This window comes from Orcinus orca, chromosome 3 (genome assembly GCF_937001465.1).
Source record: "Orcinus orca chromosome 3, mOrcOrc1.1, whole genome shotgun sequence".
In the NCBI taxonomy this organism is placed as follows: Eukaryota; Metazoa; Chordata; class Mammalia; order Artiodactyla; family Delphinidae; genus Orcinus; species Orcinus orca.
The window spans coordinates 73,765,080-73,779,791 of NC_064561.1; the positions used below are offsets into that span (position 1 = coordinate 73,765,080).

A 14,712-nucleotide genomic window follows, 5' to 3' on the forward strand; every position below is an offset into this window, starting at 1 on the left:
GATGCCAAGGTGAGGGAGAAAGCAGTGTGCTCAGTCTGGAACTAGTAGCAGAAGTTGGGTGTCATTAGGCCTGCTAGAGAATATAGTCTGGAAAGAGATATTAAAGCTGGATTGGTGAAAGAATTTTGGTGACATTGTAGGAAGAGTATTCATCAGACTCATGTTAGGCAGTGCAGTTCTTGAGTGAACCAGAATGTTTTTATTATTATTAAAGTATTCTGAATATTGAGGACTTTACAACTAGAGTCTTGATGCCTTCTTCTTGGTTACTATTGTTAAAAGTCACTACCTTCAAAAAACAGAATGAGTAAGAACTGTATGTGTACACAAGATGAAGAACGATGTAAGTTTATAACATGTCCCTTAGCCCAAGATTTAGCCATTTGAACACCTAAGCAGGTAGGCTGAATGCTACCCTTCCTGTTGAGTTGTCAGTGGATATCAGCATTGTTGGTGGCATAACGGTGTTGGTGAAGGGGCTCTTGTTTGAGCGATTTCCAGTGTGGGACTTCTTTTGAGTGACAGTTTAACTTATGGATAACATACTTGCTTCCTTGCAGTATTTTGCACTGTTGGCTATATCTGGTCTGTGTGCCAATACTGAGAGGCATTTTGTACGAGGAATATAGTTGCTCACAACAATACCTGCTTCCATGTCTCTAGTTCTCATGACCTTCTGACACTGCTGAACTTGACATGTTCAGGAGTCATTTGCTCAACTTATTAACCTGCCATATGCCGGCCTCTTCTTTCACTCTGAGGATCAGCCTGTTGTATAAAAGTACTCTCACCTTCAGAACCTTCCACCTGTATATGTTGCAAATTGGTATTTTTCCTTTGAGTGCTGAATGTGCCATTTCACATCCTCTAACTTTTACCTGCTTCAGATGCTTTGCAGATATTTCTGTCGTAGGAGGCTTATAGGAAGGGTGGGGATACAGAAGAAACTCAGATATATATATATATTCAAGAGGAATTTTCACTGTGTGTGTGTGTGTGTGTGTGTGTGTGTGTGTGGCTAGAACCTAATTTCTACTCCTCCATTCCCCCCCCCCGCCCCGCCATTGACTGCACATGCCTGAAAGAACAAGACTTCAGATAAAGGAATGTGAGAACACCTGAATAAAAAAGGAACATCTGGTCCAGAGCCTCGGGTGAACTTTAAAGAAGTGTCAGCCTGAACTAGTAACTCTCCCTTATAATTCATAGCTGCTGAAATATCCCTTACTTTAGGTTGCTAGTGACCTAACTCATGGGGACTGCTAGGGATAGGATAGTTCCTACCCCTACCCTAGGACAGAATTATGCCCTTTCCAGTTAACTCTTTGTCCAGTCCCATAACTGTTCTTACCAACTTCAAAATGTCTCTTGATTTAAGGTGGGCTTTTATTCGAGGGAATTGACTATGGGAATATCCCCATCTATATTCTCTGTTGTAAAACTCCCTGCTGTACTCCCTGAGTACATTCAGTTATAGCTCCTCTCAGACCCCCACTGCCCAGTGTGGACAAGCAGACCAGTACAGACTTTGGGAGCCTGAGTTAAAAAGAAGCCCATGGTGATTTGAGATCTGAAACAGAAGGTGATCGCAGTAGTTGGGATTGGGGGAGTTGACACAGCCTAGGAACCAGGTTCTGCTTTGGTTGCCAGCTCTGTTTCAAGGACCCTTGGTGAACTCTTAAACTCTCAAGAGACCTGAGAAACAGGCATGCTAAAGCAGCTTTTCTAACCTCATAGAAAAGCCAACTCAGCTTTAATATAATGAATTAGTTTTTGGTCTCAAATCTTATAGGCCTGGCAAGTCTGTGTTACCCTTGTTCCTTCAACGCTGTTTTTTTTTTTCCCCCCCCGTAGAAATGCATGCAGGAACTGATTCCTTTCTTATTCTTTGGAACAATGTAAAGAACCATTCTGCTTCACTGCACATGTGGCCTTCCTAGCCAGGCTTATGGTACACTGAATAGAGCTGGGCAGCTTCTGGGCCATCCAGAATGTAGTTACAGTTCAGAAGAGAGTCTAGCCACAGAGCTTCCTGTAAAGGGGGAAACACCCTCAAATTGGGAGACCTGGGAATACGCTGCTAGCTTGTTGGGCTGAGCCCTCACCATGTCTTCTGACTTGAGGGCAGGGGGAGCAGCCGTAACAGGGGAGGGATCAAGATCTGTATTTCAAGCAAATCTGCCAGTTGTCTAGGAATGTGTAAGGGAGGTTGGGATGTCTTGTCTTATGTCTCAGAAAACAGCATGTTTTTGGCTGGAAATGAGGTGGGACTGCTGTGGTATTTGAAGTTGAATTTGGGGCTACACTCTCAAGTCACCCCATGCCCTCACAGGAATGTGCTGGTATGATCTAGGAAGATTTGAGTTTCCTCTTTGAAGTCAGTTTCTTTTAAAAGGCTGGTTTGATTTTAACAAAGTTGCCAAAGCCCCCCTCTTTACCCTCACATACACAAAGAGTGCATTGTTCATGTACCCCCTGTGCTGTAAATAAGACACCAGATCAGATGCAGCAACCCAGTCTTGCATAAGCCTTGGTTAAAATGTTTTTTGAAACAACTAGGCCAGTAGCCAGAGCGGAATTCTTTAAATGGGACAGATGTCAAGAGAATGGCTGGTCTCCTCTAGCACCCTTGCAGAAAAAGGCAAGTCTAGGATTACAACTTTCAGTGGCCTACTTTAAATAGACACTACTCTGGAAGATGACTTTCTTTATATTTTTAAACATAAAATCCAAAAAACTAACTCTGTTAAGTGAAAATTACAATACATTATGGTGACCCAGCAGCTGGCTGTTGTAATACTTCTTGCCCACCATTTGTACCTAATGGTTGACTGACCTTTTGAGGTGGCTTTGTGACACCTTTTATATTCGTGATGGGTCTCAAGAAGTTTATACTTAAACATGATGGAAACTGCTGTGGAAAAAGATTGTAGATTTATCAGTCTTCAGTTTTGTATAAGAATATGACTACCTCAAGAAATATTTCATGTACCTTACAGTCTTTGGGAGGAAAGGGTGCTCTTAAAATACCCATCTTTTGGATTTTATGATGATACCAGGTTATAAAAGATTCCTGTGTGTTCATGTTTTCCTCAAAATAGGCTATGTCCTTCTGTCTTTTCTCTCTGCCTTCAGAGGAAAATGGAGCCCAGTGATGATACGTGCCTATTTCTGGTTGGGTTTTCTTAGGGGCTGTGGCGGCAGTTTCCAGTCCATTCTCATATGAGCAGTGGGGTAGGTTGGCCTGTGCCTGCATCAGGGGTGAGCTCAGAGGACTGGGGGGTTAAGATCAAGGCTTGCAATGGGAACTTATACCTAGCATGAGCCCCGCTCTCTGGGTTGGAGCAGGGCCCAAGCCCCTTAAGGAGAGATGACAAGTCAATCCCTGGCTTGTGTAGGTTCAACGTCTTGAGAACATGTGTACCATAATAGAGAATAAACTTTGTGGCTGTGGAAAAGAAAAGGAAAGAGTGTTATACTCTGTCACTGAAACAGCTTATTCCTCAGAGTCAAGCTTTGAAAAAGAAACCCAGTAAAAAGTATCTTTATTCTCATATCAGAAAAGTTTTTCTGTAATATGCATTAACAATACAAAAATATTTTGAATACTACAATGGTCCTTTTTTCTCTCAAGACTTCTTGCAACACTACACCAGAACATACGATCTTTGGATTCTGAGAAGCCAGTGGCTAAAGTAGGAACTAAAGGCTTTTGTTGAGGGTGTGTGTGGGTACGGGGGTATAGCCCTTTCTCTTTGGACTCAGGCTATGTACAGTGAAGAGGAGGCAAAAAACCCAACTAAGTTAAATTAAAGATTTGTTTTTTAAGGCTCAGGGTTGAAGCTTGGCTCAGAAATGGGTTAAAGTAGGCTGTGGTGCAAACCCGATGTCCACCACTAGAGGTTTTCTGGGCTCCTTGCTTTGGTTGTAATAGTCTTTCTTCCTGCAGCCCCATAGGGAAACTGAAGCTGGCCTACTTTCACGCTGGAAGATAGACACTGGTTGTCCTGAGGTTTGGCTTGCCCTCTTACAACTGTCTGAGAGCTGGCTAGAATGGTGTGGATAGGCTGGAACTGGATCTGTGAAAAAGGCTCTCAAGAGCAGGTAGGGATGCACACTGGATTTTGAGCCATGACTTACTTGAACTGTTGACTGCAGCCACTAGTGACTGAGGCATTTGGTATCAGGGCTTCTTAGGTGGTTGAGTTCCTTAGGAAACATTTCTGAGTAATTTGAACTAGAGCCACATACCCTCACCCCCCACACTTGCCTTTAAGGTGGTGTCAGGTTATTCCTGTTGGCTAGGGTGATAGGCCTAAATTTAACCTATTCCATTCACTCCTCTTCTTGTAAGCTCCAAAGAACGTGGCAAGAAGCTTCCTTTGGTCCAGCTTACAGATAGCAGCTGGTTTTCTGTAAACAGGGCTTCTCCAGGCCCTTAAGAGAGAAACACTGTTGTCTTAAGCTTTGTGGTTGTGACCATGCTTACATATTGTTTGGTAAACCAGCTTGTTCTTGGTCCATGAAGTATCTTGTATGGGGAGGGTGTGGCAGTGGTGGGGTTGGGTGGGGGAAGTAGGGAAAGCAGTTGGGCTCAGTCCAGTCCATCTATGACCTATAGCAGAAAAGCAAGGGAGGCAGGGAGGGGCATCTGGCTAGCAAGACAGATGGTAAAAAGAATAGATCCAGTCTGCCATAGGCATGAGGGGATGCCCTTAATCAAATGACACAACGTAGATCTAATTCCCACCACTTGGAGCAGTTTGAATTGATGGCCCCATGTTCAGGCAGAAGATGTGCAGCCTCTGAAATCTCCAGGGCCTGGACTCTGAGAGGGAGCCAACAGGGCCCCTGGCCGGTTTCCACGTGCTTTGGGGCTCTGTCGTCTCCTCTCAGAGGGTGGGCCCCTGGAGGAAGCCATGTGTCCTGTGCATGCTAGGCTGCCTGTCTCTGAGATTCCTGTTGCTGTACCTGTGTACTCTGCAGGTTGCTGTGAGGAGCCTGAGGGGGCCCAGGGGTCTGGGAGGCTGAGAGTGGCCGAGAGACCTGGTGATGTAGGCGCCGGTTCCGCAGGGCTAGCAAGCAGTTCTGTGGGGAAGTGGGGCAGCAGGAGGTACGAGGGTGAGTCCTGGGGAGCTGGGGACCCGGGGCAGCCTAGAGCACTGTCATCGGAAGGAACGGGGCTGGGGCAGCGGCCTTCTCCGGGTAAGTACCGAATGCATTTCTTTTTCCTCCTAGGAATAGTGAAGAGAGTTATCTGTAAACAGAGGGTGAATTCATAGTCATACTCCACAACCAAAAAATGCTGTCCTTGCATAGGCCTAGCTCCCCATGACTTAGGTGATATGTCTGTGCCTTCATGCTTAGCGCTACAACTGCTGAGCCTGGCCCAGACCTAGGGACAGGTGCAGCTCCCAGCAGAACCACAAGGTGGCACAGGGACCTTTTGTAGCTTGGCCTGTGGGCTGCCTGCTATCTTCCAGGGCAGCTATCTCCTAGTCTAGGCTGTTGAGGCTCTGCTTCACATTTGGGGGGCTCAGATCTGATTAAGGAAGCGGCGGGGGGTGGGGTGGGGGGGCTGCAATGGGCTTGTGGCTTCTAGGGCTGAGCAATCCAAATGCTCAGAGCTAGGCTAGGGGCAGAGAAGGGAAAGAATTGGACAGTGACTTGTCTACCATCTTATTCTCTGGACAACACTTTGTTTCTGAGTAGCGTGGAATGGATGGAATAGGGCCTCCTCTGAGAACAGGGTTGCCTCCCATCATGTGTACACACACACACATACTTATTTCCCCCAAATTCCTCTTTGCCCTTGGACAGGGAGTATGGTGGGCACTCATAGGGGCTGGACCAGTATTCCCTAGAGTCAGTGAACTTACTGCCTGGAGCAGCCTGAGCCTTGGCTCTAGCAGGCCTGGCCTGAACCTCAACTAGGCAACTTTAGCCATTTGGTAGGTATACTTTCTTTTCCCATACACAAATATTTCTCTGTTGTATGGTGAAACATATAGGTTTAATGCCACAGGGTCTGAGTATGGCTACCAGGGGTACCTCTGTTCATCTCCCTACCTCTCTGAGCCTGCTGGTCTCAGCAGGTACGTGATATAAGTCACATGGCCACTGGGCATTTAGGTTATTCAGGTTTTTCTCTACTACAGTCAGTCACTTCGTTATTCTTAGGGCTCGGTATGGTACAGCAGGGATCCCAACTGGAAGAAGTGAGGGAGCTGGTGGACCATGATGACTTTGAGGCCTGGGAACAGGGGCTCAGGCCATTTAAATGCTGTGTGTGTGATTTGTCTGCTGAGGACCTGCTAGGCCTGATAAGCACCAGACCAACATTACCAGGGAACCCTGGGCACCAGGTACCAGAAATACCTTCTAAGTCTGCCTTTCCTTTCCTCCTAGAGCATTGTCTCTCCTCCTTCCTCTTAGACCCAAGTAGTCTTCCCCACGAGCTGTTGTGTTCACTCCCATTCTTAGGAGGCATGGGCTCCCCAGTCTGCGGGTATGTTGGGGGCTAGGGGCCAGAGGAGGGCAGCAGGCCCAGCAGAACATGTGCAGAGAGTAAGGGAAGCAGCTTGAAGCAAAGGGAGGACAGTGGTGGGGACAAACCCACCTGCACGGACCACACCAATCCGTCTGCTGGTTGAGGCCAAAGCGAGCACGGCATTTCTTAGGCGAGCCAGGGTCTGCTCACAGCCATGCCAGAGGGGCAGAGCAGGGCAGAGGGCGAGCAGGCAGGCAGCAGGGCAGAGCAGGGCCCAGAAAGAAGAGGTAACATCAGTGTTAGCCAGTCACAGATACCCCACAGTCCCTACAGGCAAGGGCTTCTCCACGGCACAGCCAGCCCTAGTGGGAGCCCCAGGGCCCAAAGCCAAGGTATCAGGAAAGGGTGGCACCCAGCTGGCAGTGTAGAGGCAGTGGGAAGAACGGCGGGGGTGGGGAGGGAGGGGACCCTATCAGACTGGCTCCTCTCTGTGGCTTGTGGGGCCCCTTGCAGCAAGGGAGCTCAGAGAAGAACCTGGGGGGCCCGTGGGGATCAAGCCTCTTCTGCCTTAGGGCCCCACCCCCACCCCGCCAACTCCCTGCCCATTTTATCCAGTTTTTCTTCATCTTTGCCAGTGTGCAATCTGCCTGACCCATATCCCCTGCGGCTGTAGCTTAAGCCTATGCTAATACTTTTCCAGAAGGAAAGTAAAGCCCATTCTTCAACCTTAGAAAAAGGACTGAGGACTCTCCCGTGCCCCAGTCCTAGCTTCCAGCTTCCCTGTGTGGGGCAGCACAGCTGAGAAAGTCACTCGTGGATGCGGAGTGTGAAGAATCAGAGTTGGGACAGGAATTCACCCAGAGGAAGACTTGAGGCAGGGTGCGGCCTCCCGAGTCCTCTATACAGAGCACTTTGCGCCTCCGTGAGAACTGGGGGTGGGGCGATAGAGAAATTGCTAGGCACCAGCCAACAGGCTGTGTGACTGCTGGGCTCAAGCATGGGGCCTGGCTCAGCCTTCACCCAGACAGCCTGCTGCTCACCTCCGCAGAGCTAACCAGGATGCAGTATTTGGGTTTAGTCTTGAATCAAACAGTTCCTCACTAGCTTCTCTGGCAGAGGCTGGCCACTAGCAGGGCTTGCAAGGGTGTGTGTGTGGCGGGTCACAAAGCACTGCTCTAAGAATTGGCTTCTGCAGGTCTTCCCTGGGACTTAGTGTAGCTGTTCCTCCTGTGGGGGGTTGACTTGTGAGATGCAGGCCTTGTTTCCAGAGGGCCCAGGCCCTAAAGGTTCATGGCTCAGTACTCTGCCCATCTCTTGGGCCAGAGCAGGGCCGCTCGTGAGCTGGGGACCCGAGAGGAGCCTCCACTACTGCTGAGGGAAGGCCTCACCTGTGTTGGATTCTTGGTGCTTTTCCCGTGACCGCCTCTTCTTCTTCCCCTGCAGGGAGCAAAGTGGAGGATGCTCAGAGGATGCTGGGAGGTGGACACTGTAACCCCAGTGAGCGAGTGGTTGGGACACCTGCAGCCTGCTGCCTAGTCTGGCTGCCGCTGGGATTCCAGGTCCACAGTTCCCTCTGACTTGGGGACCCTGGTGTTTCTTGATTGCACTTTTTGCTAGGTTACCACGGAGCAGTTGGGGCCTCCTCCCTTTCCCACACTGGTCTCCTTTCTGAATGCAGGAGGTGACTTCCGGGCCCCTTCCTCCGCTTGTGCTGATGTAGCCCAGTCAAGTACTGGACAACAGCCCTGTGTGGAAGTACATCCTGGGGAGAATGAGCCTGCCTTTAGGGGCAGCTCCCCTCATCTGATCCTCTTCTGAGCTAGCCATGGGAGGCCTTGGACCCTCTATTCTACCACCTCCCCTCCTCCTCTGTGCCTTCAGGACAGTAGTCCCAACTTCCCTGGTGAGACTGTGGCCTGGCATCTTGAAGGTTCCCCTACTGCGTGTTGGCCACTCACGTAGTTGTCCCGCGCCGACCAGCCTGGGTAGAGCTGCATGTGCAGCTGCCTCTCCTTGCGGGCCAGCTCATAATACTTGGCTTGCTCTTCCCGGGACAGTGCGTGCCACTGCAGAGGGGAAGGGGAGCAGATGGAGGTGCATCAGGGAGTCAGCAGGCTGCACCGGGGTGAAGGTAGTCAGGGCCCACCCCTACCAGCCCACCTGCCCCGTGGCCTCACCCTACGGCCCAGGATCTGGTTGATGGCAGCACTCTCCTTGAGTGTGCATTCTGCAATGACCTTTGCTCTCATCTCCTTCATGTACAGCATGAAGGCATTGAGAGGCTTCTTGATGGTTGGCTTCTTGGCTTCCTTCTCTGCCTTGGATTCTGCCTGCGTCTTCCTGAAGGACACATGAACAGATCACTCAGGGGCCCCCACGGTGTCCTGATGCTACCACTCTCCTCTAGTGTGTCCAGTGTATGTGTAAGTGCCTGGATACTAGGGTTTTTTAAATGGGATCTTTTTTTTAGCTGCCCCAAAGTAGGTGAGCAGAGCTAAGTAACTTATAGTTCCTTATAGGAATTTTGCAGCTAAGTAAGGAGAACCCCTCCCCTCTTGGCTCAAACTAAATCCACCCACTCCCTTCCTGCTTCTGAGGATCAAAAAACTGGTCAGTGGCAATTGCCAAAGGACGGCTTGGCCAGAGGCCTCCTGGCAGTCCCTGGAGCTTCCAGGCAGCAGGCTTGGGCCTGGGGGGAGGAATGTGTATCTTGAGGTCTGCTTACCTGTCCCACCCCCAGTCCCCATTGAGTGTCTTTTCACTCACAGGCTGCGGTCATAGGGCTGCAGCTCCTGCTTCCCTGAAGGGGGCACAATGGCTGGGTGGGGGATGGCTGCGGGGTGACCAGGTACACCGGAACCTAGCATCAGGGGTGGATGGGTGAACCTAAAGGCAGAAGAAGAGTTAACAATGAGCCAGGTATGTACGGGCCAGATCTCTGGACACAGAGAGGCCCCTGCACAATACAAGAGGGTGAACAGATACCCACCTCCACTGACCTGCATACAAGTACACAGAAATACATACAAATACCTGCTCCCAACACACTGCACAGACACGATGCAAAAATCTACATGTATGTCAAATTCAGGTGGTTACTGAAGCTCTGAATAGCTTTTGAATCTGTCCCCTTCTTACCTCCTGCCCTCACCAGCTCAGCCTCAGCCTGTGGCTGCCCTTATTTTCCTCCTTGACCCCTCAAGGCCTCTCTCTATATAACAGCCAGAGTGACCTTTTAAAAACACCTGAATGCTCTTGGCCACTTCTGTTGAAATTCCCCCACTGCCCACAGAATAAAACCCAGGCTCCTCCCTAGGGCTTGCACAGCCCTGTATGGCCATCTCTGCTGACATTTCTAGCCCCACCCCCCCACCCCATTTCCCATCACTTCCCACCCCCAGCCATCTCCAGTTACTGATGTTCCCTTTGTTTCCCTCACTCAAGAGATGTTATCCTCTTCATGAAGCCTTCCCTGATGGCTGGGGTCTCCTCGGGGCTTCCCCATCACCCAGCTAGCCCATTCAACTGCTGCTGCTGTGTCTATACCTCCCACCCTGGGCTGTGGGCTACAGATGTCTGTTGAATTCCTTGTTCCATACCTGCGCACAAGCCTGTCACTGAGGGAGTGAGCCAAGTGGAAGGACACACATATACACATAGCTCCCACTTTACTTTCTTGATGTTCTATGGATACCAATCTGTCCCTTACTGCTTGCACAGGTATGGAATAACTGAGCAGGTGGCCCCTAAGGGCCAGAGGTTGGAGATGCATGTAAAAGGTTCTGCCTCAGCTTGGGCAGAGCTCGGGGGTTGCTGTCCTGACTCATCCTTTGCTCAGCAGGATGCACAACAGAGGTGAGTGCACACACACCTGCACACGTGTACATGCACTGTCTCTGGCTGCTCTGTTGTGCTTTGCACTGTATGGCCTGGGCTTAGGCCTCCTGCACTCCCACTGGCTTCATTCTCAGGTATAGGGCAGCATGGGGCTGGAGAATGACAGACGGACGGATGGACAGACGATTGACACAGGGCAAGCACTGGCCTGGGCGTGGCCTCTTGTGGGCACTGAAGCCTGGGCAACAGGAAGCAGGAGCCTAGCTGCAGGGTAGGGGACTCACCTGGGGTAGGGGGCGCCAGGGGCTGCGGTGGGGGCGGGGAAGTGCTGTCTATATCCGCAGGAAGGGGACAGGGGGTAGAGAGGAGGGCTGGGCCTGTGGTTGGGAGAGATAGCTGTTAGCAGTCTGGCTACTTGCCAAATGTGGGGAACGACTTCCCCACCTTGCTTGGGCCTGACCCCTAGTGTAATAAGGCAAATTGGCTTCTGCTTGGACCACTCTAGTGTATATTTTAAACACGTGCCACCAGAGGGCAACCTTTCCCTCTACAGCAGCGGTCCCCAACCTTTCTGGCACCAGGGGCCGGTTTTGTGGAAGACAGTTTTTCCACGGACTGGGGCTCGCCCTGCCGCTCACCTCCTGCTGTGCGGCCCGGTTCCTAACCCCTGCTCTACAGGCTTACCTTCCCTCTACTCGTGTATAAGGGGTAGAAATGGCAGCATTCTCCTGGGACCCAGGTTAGTAGGTCCCTGGGGTCCCTCCAGCCTCACCTCCTGAAATTCGGGCTTGATACCTGCATACCTGCCTTAAGACCTTTGCACTCACTGTTGACACTGTTAGGACTGTTCTTCTGTCCCACTTTGTTTCAAACTCCTGGTCATCTGTCAAGGTCTTGCTTGGCCAAAACACCCTTTCTCCTGAAAGCCCTTGAGATCCCAAACTGGATGAGGTGTCCCTCCAGGCTTCTACAGTCCTCAGAGCACTGGTAACAGTGCTCTGTAATTGGCCTCTTGCCTGACGTGTGCACTAGGTGGACTGAGTTCTGAGAGGGCAGGGACCGGAGGATCAACCAGCTTCAGCAGTGCTGCTCTGGTTCCCAGAACCTGCCCGGTGCACTTAAATCCTGCGGGGACTCGTAAGGGTAGTCCTGATTTGTATTCAAGGTGGAGCTTTATCCAGAGACAATCTGGACAGGGAAGAGTGAGCTGAACGTGGATAAAGGGCAAGTAGGAAGGGGCAGGTGGGCCCCAGGTTGGGCTTCTGGCCTGCTCTGCCTTCCTGGGAAGCCAGGCTTTCCTGCCTTTGGGTAATTGCCCCAACCTAGAGAGGCTAGAGACCTGCCTAGGTCAAACTGCGCACGATGAACAAAGGGTCACGTACTCTGCCAAGGCCCAGCTCCAGCTGAAGACGGGCCCTTTGGCTCACAGTTGGGCCTGCCGAATGAGATCCAGGCTGTCTTTCCCTGGCCCAGCCTTAGCAGAGTCTCCAAGCAGAATGCCAGGGGCTTGGACTGAAGCAGGCACCATAGGGGCAAGAAGGACCCTGCCCTTCAAGCAGCTCAGCCAAGGAAGGGACCAGCCAGCAGTAGACACTGAGGCAAGTGGGAACTATCCCTCTGTCCACCAGGCCACTGAGAAGCAACAGCTTCTCTTGTGGCCATGCATGCTGCCACGTCCCTGGTCAGGCCTACTTTTTCTTCCTCACATACTCATATGGCCCTGAACAGCCCAGGGTTCTCCCGTCCAAGTCTTAGACGTTACGGCAGAGTGTGATAGGGCTAGGACCAGGGGCTAGGTCTCCTGCCTTCCCAAAGGGAGTATGTCTGGCTAGCTGAGGCATGGATAGAGCTGCTGGCCAGCCCCTGGTACCTGTACAGAGCTGGCATCTGTACAGAGCTGGCATCTGGGTGCTCAGCACAGAAGGGTGGAGGAGGAAAATGGAAGGGCAGGTATGGGTCCAACCAGCGCAAGGTGCCCCTTTCCCACTGGGCCCTCACTCACCAGCTTACAGTGTGCGGGAGCTGTCCCATGCTGCCTGAGGTCAGAGAGTAGAAGCCAGAGAGGTCAGGGGTCTGCAGAGGCCTGTGAACTCCTGCAGTGGAGAGGGGCCGAGTAAGTGAGCCAGTCTGACCTGGAGGCCACTTCAGCTAGTTACTGCATCCTGGAGCCTCCTGTGGGGCCCTCCTAGGATCCCATCTCCGTGTGCTAGAGGGAGGACCAGACATACTGGTTTGTTCAGGACTATCCCAGTGTGGTAACAGTGCCCCATTTACAGGCTAGGGAAATCAAGGGCAGAGGGTTTGGGTGACTTGCCTACGGGACAGTGGCTGGACAGTGGCAGAGTTGGAGTCATTCAGGAGTGGGAGGCCAGACCTTGCCACACCCTGGTCCAATGCTGGTCTGTAACTGGGGCCTCTCTGCTGGGGGCTCTAGCCTGGCTTTCCGGGCAGGAGGCAGACCCCCTGGCCTGGGGAGCCAGGGCTCCACCCATCCCCCCGTGCCCCCTCCTCCCCAGGGTTGAGTCAGCAGGTTTCCCACAGCCGACAATGGCTGATTTCAGAATGACTCTGCCCGAGGCTGAGGTGAATCAGCCATCACAACCACCACTTTCCATTTTCTCACTGGGGGAGGGAAAGACTACAAGTTTTATATTTATCAGTTTTACACAGAGGCCTACTCCCATACTGGTATTGGGTAGTCACGCAGGATTTAGGCTCCTACCTCAACCTGAAGCCTTCAGATTTTGACCAGGTACCACCTTCCCCAACCTTTGGTGCCCTCAGGCTCCTCAATCTCTTGGGCATGTTCGAGGGGCCCTGAGTTTGCACAGCCCCAGGTTCTCCACTTACAAAAAGGGTCTAGCCACCTGGTCTCAGAAGGCTGGGACTTGATCTCCCCACTCCCCGGCTCTGGGTCTTGTTGGGCCATTCCCATCCAGGATCCATACCTTGCTTCTGGCTGATGTCGGCTGGAGCAGGTGTGGGGTGTGGGCTGCTGAAATGGTCATAGAGAGGAGAGAGTTGGGGAACGCCGTGGGAAGGCTGACTGGCCTTGTTGTGCTGAAAAACGAGGAGGGTGGGTGAATGTGGGGGACCTGAGAGAGGAAGGCACGAGACCGGGGTGCACATACGGGAAGAGCCCCAATTAGCTGTGTGGCGGCAGCCCAACCACCAGAGAAAAGTGGAGGTGATCAAAACCACAGGCTTCACTGGACAGGACCCCACTCAGGCCACCTGGTGTCCAGGGGCCCTGCCCCCCCACCCAACTTTGCCCAAGCAGTCCAGTCTCCTACTAGAGAGCCTCTCGGTCTTTCTTGGCCCTCAGTTCTAGGAGGCGTTTCCCCTGCCCAGGAAATTCTTCCTGCCTCCTGGTTTCAGAGATCTCCCCGTTTCTCTGAGGCCCTATGGCCTGTCTGGGGAGCTGCTCACAAGCCTCCAGCCCTAAGCCTGGAGCTTGCTGTCCCCCTCCTCTAGCCCCCAGATTGAGGGGCTTGAGTCTGACCCTCTGGAACCACCTCAGGCTTAAGAGGGTTTGTTGACATAGGGAAGGGGCCCCCTCAGCTCTCTAACTCAGGGGAGGTGGGGCAAGGTCGTGCCAGCTGTGGCCAGGCTCCCCCCAGGGCCAACCCACCCAGCCTCCACACTTCCTGTTTCCTCAGCACCGCAGGACTCTTACTTTTCACGCTAGTCACATGGATTTGTCATGAGTTGACTCATATTCAGACTGGGACGGGGGCTCCCCTGAGACCCAACCACAGGGAGTTTGCGGCTCAGGGCCAAGGCCTAGCTCTGCATATCCTCGGTGCACACCTTTGCAGGCCAGGGCCCTGGAGACATCATCTAAAACTGAAGGTCAGCTTCCACTTGGAAAAGTCCACCTGTGGGGATGCTGCTGGCTGGGAGCACAGATGAGTGACTTCTAACCCACGACACAGAAGAAATGGGACATCTCTGGGGCAACAGTCATGAGAGATGGTAGTCTGGGCTCCTTCCCACCCTGTAGGTGAAATTTCTCACTGGCTGAATTTAGCCAGACTCCTTAACATCTCTGGGCTTCCTCTCCTGTGTAGTGGATGGGATTCATGATCCCGTCATCACCAGGTTGGAGGAAGGTGAAGGTAGCTCTTGGTGAGGAGGCCTGGCACCGGTCCTTCGGCACTGGCTGTTGGGGGTCCAGAGTGAGGCTAGAGGGAAGGGCAGGTATGAGCCACACTGTAGCCATGGCATGAGGCTCCCGGGTGGGCACAGGATCCCACACCTCCCAGCAACAGCCCTGGCCACCACCTTTCCCACATTCCTGCCTCCAGGGGAGCTTCAGGCTGGGCTACAAGCTGTACCCTTCCCCTCAGGGCTTGGTAAATTGCTCACACTGCCACCGGTCAGTC

General features: G+C 52.1%; 1 protein-coding gene across 8 annotated transcripts in view; it reads right to left on the minus strand.

Annotated features, from left to right (window-relative positions):
• Positions 1-3,528: 3,528 nt before the first annotated feature.
• TCF7 (transcription factor 7) overlaps positions 3,529-14,712 on the minus strand; it is a 32,643-nt gene continuing 21,459 nt past the window's right edge. For 3 of the 8 annotated variants that reach the window (XM_033409814.2, XM_049708198.1, XM_033409816.2), the window contains 8 exons: positions 13,276-13,387; positions 12,330-12,420; positions 10,612-10,704; positions 9,257-9,376; positions 8,668-8,830; positions 8,449-8,556; positions 7,879-7,927; positions 5,264-6,692 (listed from right to left, as the gene is read on the minus strand). In XM_033409814.2, coding sequence (XP_033265705.1) covers positions 6,382-6,692; positions 7,879-7,927; positions 8,449-8,556; positions 8,668-8,830; positions 9,257-9,376; positions 10,612-10,704; positions 12,330-12,420; positions 13,276-13,387 — 1,047 coding nt within the window. In that variant the 3' untranslated portion in view covers positions 5,264-6,381. The other 5 variants (XM_004282123.2, XM_012537545.3, XM_012537547.3 and 2 more) reach the window with 5 other exon arrangements.